At 42.1% G+C, this 7694-nt stretch overlaps 3 protein-coding genes across 4 annotated transcripts; all 3 read right to left on the reverse strand.

Annotated features, from left to right (window-relative positions):
- Nucleotides 1–1159: 1159 nt before the first annotated feature.
- On the reverse strand, nucleotides 1160–3808 carry LOC6648347 (trichohyalin). Of its 2 annotated transcripts, XM_015177143.3 has the most exons (3): nucleotides 3042–3808; nucleotides 1598–2687; nucleotides 1160–1523 (listed from the first exon to the last, which is right to left on the reverse strand). In XM_015177143.3, the coding sequence occupies exons 1-3, from the start codon at nucleotides 3721–3723 to the stop codon at nucleotides 1472–1474; spliced, it is 1824 nt and encodes a 607-aa protein (XP_015032629.1). In that variant the 5' UTR covers nucleotides 3724–3808; the 3' UTR covers nucleotides 1160–1471. The 2 variants fall into 2 exon arrangements, with proteins under 2 accessions (XP_015032629.1, XP_002071401.2); XM_002071365.4 differs by having other exon boundaries at nucleotides 1598–3808.
- A 1051-nt stretch (nucleotides 3809–4859) lies between these two features.
- On the reverse strand, nucleotides 4860–6088 carry LOC6648348. The gene has a single exon (XM_002071366.3). The coding sequence runs from the start codon at nucleotides 5950–5952 to the stop codon at nucleotides 4891–4893; it is 1062 nt and encodes a 353-aa protein (XP_002071402.1). The 5' UTR covers nucleotides 5953–6088; the 3' UTR covers nucleotides 4860–4890.
- Nucleotides 6089–6158: 70 nt separating this feature from the next.
- LOC6648349 (proteasome subunit beta type-7) lies at nucleotides 6159–7481 on the reverse strand. The gene is made up of 3 exons (XM_002071367.3): nucleotides 7332–7481; nucleotides 7099–7278; nucleotides 6159–7027 (listed from the first exon to the last, which is right to left on the reverse strand). Exons 1-3 carry the CDS (start codon nucleotides 7424–7426, stop codon nucleotides 6241–6243), a joined length of 1062 nt encoding a protein of 353 aa, XP_002071403.1. The 5' UTR covers nucleotides 7427–7481; the 3' UTR covers nucleotides 6159–6240.
- Between the last annotated feature and the right edge of the window lie 213 nt (nucleotides 7482–7694).

Here is a 7694-nt window from a genome sequence, read left to right on the forward strand (position 1 = left end):
TACATTCTGCATTTCCATAGTCATATACACATCAACACACACACACACACACACCCATACCACTGTATACATGGGCTGGCCTAGAAGTTTCAAAGGATACTCTTGATTTTTAGATCTTTTTTTGACAATTTGCACAGTTTGTCACAGAGGAATTTTATTATTTTTTGAGAATTTGAGAAGTCACCGCTCAAAAGCAATAATTCTCCAAAAAAGTATGCTATATTTTTTGGAAATGCAAACTCCATGGTCTTTAATAATGTTTTTGTTTTCATTATACTTAGTTAAGCCATGGTTGAATGGTTGAAAGTCTAACGAACATACAGAAACTCTGTAAATTTCAAAACTCAAGTTCGGGCTATAATTGCTTTATTCAAGTCCTTAAACTATATGTTTAATTCCCGGCCTTCTTTCTCTCGTTCGATTGTTGTATATTCGAACCCATTTTTCCATTTTTAACATTGGCAAAACATAGTTGAAATTTCTTGAGTAGATAAAAAAGTAAACTTAAAACTATTGAAACTGGCCTCGTGCATTAAACTGTAGACGCATATTTCCAGAAGTATACGAGTATATCTATGCATAATGCTAGATACCAAAGGAGTTAAAGGAAGTTTTAAGGGGGAACAGAAGACTCATGCAACATTATACCGCAACAGAAAACACACAAACCAACTAGCAAACCAACCATCCAACCGACCAACACATACACACATAATCCCCAAAAGATGAAAATTGTAGAAAATTTGTGTTGCTTTCCACTGATTAAGGATGGCTTACTGAATGTGCTCGAATCAGGCAATCTCTTGTAGACCAACGAGATGAATACAATAGAAAGATACAGAGACTCAAAGAATATCTGTGATATGTGCGACATTTATCAGACGGCATGGAAAATGGCAAACATAATTTTCTTATGCAACTACAGATGCTTGGAATTTAAGCTAGTTGCATACCAGTTGCGTGGATTACGAGGAGAAGGGCAGTTCAAGCAAAATACAGTTTCAATTATTATTGTTATCCAGGTCAGTCCAAGGAAACACAATTGGCAATCCGACCCCGACTCCGATCCCTACCCCGATCCCGAACCCAACCCCAACCCTCAGCCCCCCTTCGGTTTTGTCGAAAATGGTAGTCAGCATGTTGCGTTGCTATGCAGATGTTGAACTCTAAGTATCTTTTAAATATATTTTGCTTGTTGTTTGGTTAGTTTACAGATTACAGCGAACCAACAAATGGATTATATGGTAGATACGTTACGTTACATATACATATATCTATCTCTCTTTACATTTAATCCACACTCAGCGTTAAACTCGTTGCTCACTAAATATAAGTACGACTTTAAATAGGTAGTACGTATATTTTTTATTTTTTCTTTGGAGGGGTTGGTTGACAAAAAGCCAGTTCCAGGGTCGTGATTTGGTTTAAGGTACATCGTATAATGCTTGCGTCCGAATTTCAATTGGTTGGTTTAAAAACCAATGGCCTGCATATAGCCTTGAATGTGATTACCCAGAGTTGTGCTGTGCAAGAAAAGAAAAGAATCATAATTATATACACTATCGACACAAGACGTTTTAAATGATGTCCAAGTTACCCTAGGCCAGTGATTCCTTTTGTATTAGCACTGGATTTGCTATAGATAACAGCCAATAGCATTGCTTGAGCGGTAACAAAAAGCTCTCGTTTTCCATAGCTTAGCCAATTGCCAGATGTTGCTGGGGTGTTTAATGACATATTCTCTCGGCGATTCGACGACTTGGTTTCGGAATCTCTGTGTATATCACGTTGCTCTCGTTCTGCAATACGACCATTTTCCTCTAGTCGCATGTTCCTTTCACTGCGTCGTTGCTCTTCTCGTTCGACTCGTCGTGAGGCATCTCGTTCTTGACGGTCTTCTCGTCGTAAAAGTCCTCGTTCTTCTCGTCGTGAAGCTTCCTGATCTTCCCGTGGTGAATCTTCTCGTTCTTCACGTCGTAAAGCTTGACGTTCTTCACGTCGTAAAGTTTCCTGTTCTCCTCGTCGTAAATCTTCTCGATCCTCTCGCCGTGATACCTCCCGTTCATCTCGTCGTGATGCTTCTTGTTCGCGTCGTGAAGGTTCTCGTTCTTCTCGTCGTGTAACCTCACGTTCCTCTCGTCGTGATGCTTCTCGTTCCCTGCGTCTTAAAACCTCCCGTTCATCTCGTCGTGAAACCTCTCGCTCGTCTCGTCGTGAAACCTCTCGCTCGTCTCGTCGTGAAACCTCTCGTTCATCTCGTCGTGAAACCTCTCGCTCTTCTCGTCGTGAAGCTGCACGTGTTTCCCTTTGTAATTCCTCTCGCTCAACGCGCTTTATATCATCCTCATTCTCTAGTCGGGCATTGTCTTGTTTAATTCGCCTTGTTACATCACGATCTTGAACTCGTCGAGCGTTTTCTCGTTCCCTTCGTTGCTCTTGTCGGCGTGACACATCTTGCTCACGTTGCTCGAAACGTCTTAGATCGTCTTGATTGCTTCGTTCAATTCGTAGCGAGACATCTCGTTCCTGACTTCGCGCAATATCACGATCTTCTCGTCTAGTATCTTCACGTTCTTCTCGTCGTTCAATGCGCCTCATATTATGCTGCTTTTCATCGTTGCGTTCAACTCGTCTGGAAACATCACGTTCCTGGCTTCGTGAAAGATCAAGATCTTCTCGCCTAAAATCTTCTCGTTCTTCACGGCGTGAAACACTTCGTTCAAGGCGCCTCAGATCTTCCTGGTTCTCCCGTCGTCCACCATCTCGCTCGACATCACGTTCCTCTCGTCGGGAATCCTGTCTGTCGTGTTGTCGCTCTTGTTCTTCTTCCCCTCTCCGGGTATTATCTCGAGTTTCACGGCGTGAAACTTCTCGTTCCTCACGCCGTAAAACGCCTCGTTCTTGTCGTCGGGGTTGCTCACTTGATAGATTCAGCTCTTCTACTCGCCTACTATCTCGAACAACTCGTTCCTCTCGTCGTGAACCACTCCGTTCAAGGCGTTGTGAGATATCTTGCTCCTGACTAGGAGAGAGATCACGATCTTCTCGTTCTTCACGGCGTGAAACACTTCGTTCAAGGCGCCTCAGATTATGCTGGTTCTCCCGTCGTTCACCATCCCGCTCTACTCGCCTTGTGATATCACGTTCTTCTCGTCGGTAATCCTCTCGATCCTCTCGTCGCTCTAATTTAGGTGATGCATCTCGCTCTTCTCTACGTGTGCTAACACGACTATCTCTTTCTGAAGCAAACTGTTCCTGTCTTCGCTCTAGTTGTCGTTCGCCTCCTTGCAGTTGCCTTTCTGAAACTCGTGCCCTATCTATTCGCTCTTCCTGTTCGAGATGTCTTGTTAGATCATGCTGCTCGCGTTTATCCTTTCGCAATGAGTCGCGGCGAAGATTCTCCTCACGCTCAGTTGGCCTCATGTCGTTCCTTTCCAAGCGCTCTTCCCTTCGTTCTATTCGGGAAGAATCTCCTGGCATACGCCTGAGATCTACGTTGCTGCTTTCGTCCCGGCGAGTTGTCGAGTATTCAGCTCGCCCATTCACATCCGTTTTTTGTCTGTAAACCAAACGTTCGTCGTATTCATCAATATTAGTGGGGCCACGTCTATTTTCCCACCGCTGAGTTTCGGATATCTCGTGACGGGAACTTGTTGCAGCCGCAAGTACCAATATTGCCAGGAACAGAAATGCGCTGAGCCGTAGCCATAGAGCATTTGCCATCTTTGGAGTAGCTGAAATTTTGCGATGAAACTTTTGCTGATTGCGCTGCTAAAACTTTCTGATCGCTTAGAACCGCCTTGTTAGTCAGCCAATACTTGACTGCCTGCTGTGGCTTACAATTCGAGCGTTTTTATAGTCTATTCGCCCACCATATTTTTGATATTCTTCTTGCTGAATGAACTTCAATTCTATTGCCCATTTGACTCATTTTCTTTCCTTTTAGCCTCATTGTGATTGATTGAATTTGGCTTATCGCACATGTGCACCATTGCACCATCAAGGCAAGGAATTTCACTACCGGATCGACTTGGCGCAGACGCGTCAATGTCCATTCAACTGGACTCTAATTCTATGAATGAAATTCTTCAACATACCTATATCAACCTGCTTGTGACGTCACACAAATCCTGTGTCTGTGTGTGTGTGTATGTGCTGTTGTTGGGTGACGTCAAAATAAGTGAAGAAACTCGACGAAACTCTACCCCCAAAGTTGGTGCACATTTGTGATAAGAGAAAATTCAATCAACGGCAGCAGCAAATTAAAGTGCAATGAACAATGTAGTCAATACTAAAATAAATGAATAACAAGGATAAATGGATAGGCATCTGGGCGTAAAATTGCTATACAAAACAAAAAATAAAAAGGTCCCAAGCTGCAAATTCGTTCAAGTGTAAGTCCAGCTATAAAAGCATTTTGAAATTCAGTCATCACTTCAGTTAGGTATCCAGAACTGGCAGATAGAAAGCCTTCGGCCGAACATGAGGTTTGCCTCGGAGCCTTCGAAAGTGACATGGCATGGACTTTGGGACTCGGACTGGGACTTGGACTAGAAAAAAGGAAATGAAGATTTTCCAAACAGTATTCTTATCTTATATTATATTTGCCATTATAAACAAAATAATATTATATATACACAATATTTAACCACCACAAATAATGTAATCCAATTCAAATGTATGCCAAATAATCTTATCTTGTTAAATGTTGCTGTTGTTTGGGATCGTATAAAGATACATGTATTTATCTATCTATATTTCCTACGTATATATATATATGTATGTAACTTTTTTTGAAGACGAACTCTATGTATTTCCATTAATAAAACAAAAATTATTCACACAAAAACTACAGCAAGGAAAGGATTTTGAATATTTTTTTGGTGGCTTTTACAGGACATCACAGTGGGTTATGATCACGGGTTTGCTAATCTTACCATTCTTAGTGCCATGTGCCTGCATACAATGGATTATCTTGTCACCCCGTATGACCCGACCAAAGCCAACTCGTCGGCCATTCGATACACGCAAGGGCTTAAAGCTAATGGTAAAATTAATGGCTGATCCATTGCTGGGAAAACCTTCGCTACAGTATTCCTTCGAACAGGATAATACATAGGCATAACGGCCATGATCCACTACCCGTGTATCGAACTCCATGGCACAACCCATACTGGGCTGGGCCGACAACGATGGCCTTGCGGAATTCGATACCACCAAATAGCATTCCAGCCAGAGATGCGGAAAAATGCGTCGCACGGAGAACTCGTGCGATCGATGCTCCAGGCAGGTCCTCATAAATTGCAATACTATCAGGGGGGCTGCTTCCGTATATAGCTGAATGATCACATCGCCCAATGGCCGGCCATCTATGGCACCAAAATGCAGGGTTATCCGTGGCCTTAATAATCGTACCAATTCGCCATTATCTTTGGGTAATTGCAAATTGAAACCATTATATTTTGCGAATATCTGATTATCTGTATTGGGTGCTATAAACGATTCCGATATCGATTGATAGTGCGAATAACGTGACTGTGTATTATATATCGATCCAGATCTCACGGAACGTGGCGTCTGGGCGGCTGGTCGAGGATCGCCCAAATATTTAATGCCCATCAACCGTTTACCCAATTCGATATTTTGGCGTTCCAGTTTCTCCACATGCCGCACCATTGTGGGAACCATCGATGAGCCAATGCGATACGTCTGTGATTGCGTGCCAATTGTTCCCATTGTTCGCATAATTCGCGACAAATGCAACAGGATTCGCACATTCTCTTTGGTCCTTTGCAAATAGGTGCGAGCATCGTTTAGCAGGGCGTCAACGTTTCCCAAATGGGCGGCCGGAAACACCGGAGGCTTATTATCAATCAGGCTATGGGCGCGACGAACACAATCACTTAATCGGTTCGAGATGCCCTTATGTCGCCGCCTAGTATAATGGTTCATCTTCACAAACAATAAATTTTATTTCGCATTAGATTTGGAATAACAAAAATAGTTGATTCACTTTCAATTTTTAGTCGTATATAATCGAATATTGTTTGCCTTTTTTTTTTTTGACTGTTATTTCTAGTAAAATGCAAATGCTAGTCTACGTATTTAAAAATACAAACAACCAAGTATAAAACCAGGATAGTTCGATTGATCTAAAATTGTTGTGACATTTTCGTTTACTAAAGAGACAGATTTACTCAATGGACTAACTCAAAGAATTTACAGAATTAAATGACTAAATTATTGTGGCTTTTGTTCTGTTTGTTCATCTTCATTATTTTTTGATTTTGCTGCTGCTTGGCTTCCACTTGGAATTTGGTCATCATCCTCTTGCATTTGCTCCTCCTCCTGCTCTATCCGCTTCTCCTGAAGCATATGATGACCACTTGAAGCATGAGGTTCCACTGGCAAAAACCGAGCCGATGAGGATGAGAACATTGTGGAAGGCAATCTAGGCAGCTCATAGGTATTCTTATTGAGCACCTCAATGCTCAGAATGGATGTACTTTTAACAACTGTGGTATTCGGATTGATGGCATATTTGGCAATCGTTTCACCCCGCTCACTGGTGATTGTCTCCGTGCGCAAATACTCGGCCTTAGCCTTGCCACAACTAATCACACACATATCGATATTGGAGCCAGAACCAAGATCATTAAAGACGCCAGCCGATATGGCTTCACGTACCAATTGTTTGCCCTCATCCAGGCTCAATTGTGCATGCCAACCGTGTTCGAGAACCGACATGGCAGCTAAAGTACCTGAACCCATGGCAGCGTATGGTATTTTATCGTTAGAGCCACACGGATAGATGCAATAGATCTGTGGCCCCGCCTTATCCACACCGCCCATAACCAGGGCGGCACTTATATGACCTTGATATCGAAACAATGTGCTACGCATCATTCTGCTGGCACACACTACAGGCACACGTTCCCGATTGATATTCAAGCGATGTAAGTCCAATTCCGATGAAGTCATCTGCGTAAGGTGCTCAGTATCCGCAGCTGTGCCGGCTCCACAGCAACTAAAAGACGAAAAACAACAACAGGAGTTACTTTTATCACTTCCCACATTCTTCTACCTGTTTCCACTTACTAAATATAATCCTGCAGGCGATGTATTTTCGAGCAATTCTTATCAGAAACAATGGGTCCTTCAGTGGCTCGGGTATCGGCACCCAAAATTACGCCATTCTCATAGATGATGCCCACTATGGAGGTTCCAGTTGTTACAGCCCTAGGGGGCCGATAACCTTGGGCCAATAATTGGGCATTCCTGCAAAACCGAAATACATTTTCATCTTTTTCCAGGTGTCTGAAGAAACTCACCGCTTGCAATTGATGAAATTAAAGCCACAGCGTGAACTTGGTGTAAGAAATTGCTTTCCTTGTTCATAATTTTGGTGATTTCCTATTACAATCATAATGAAAATGAAAAAGATCGAAAAAAAAAATCTGAATTCGAAATATCAAAACGAAAACTAAAGTGTTTGTTTTTGATGTTTTGAAAACTAATTGACAACTGAAAGCAAACAAATCAGGAATCCATTCTCTAATCACTACATACTGACTATAAGAGCTCTCAACCCAATGACTTGTAAAATTTGCAAGCCTTTCATTCATGAGAATTGAGAATTATTCTGGGGAATTTCATTATTTGTTTTATTTGTTTTGATTTTTGGTATAATTTCT

This window comes from Drosophila willistoni (assembly GCF_018902025.1).
Source record: "Drosophila willistoni isolate 14030-0811.24 chromosome XL unlocalized genomic scaffold, UCI_dwil_1.1 Seg141, whole genome shotgun sequence".
NCBI classification, from domain to species: Eukaryota; Metazoa; Arthropoda; class Insecta; order Diptera; family Drosophilidae; genus Drosophila; species Drosophila willistoni.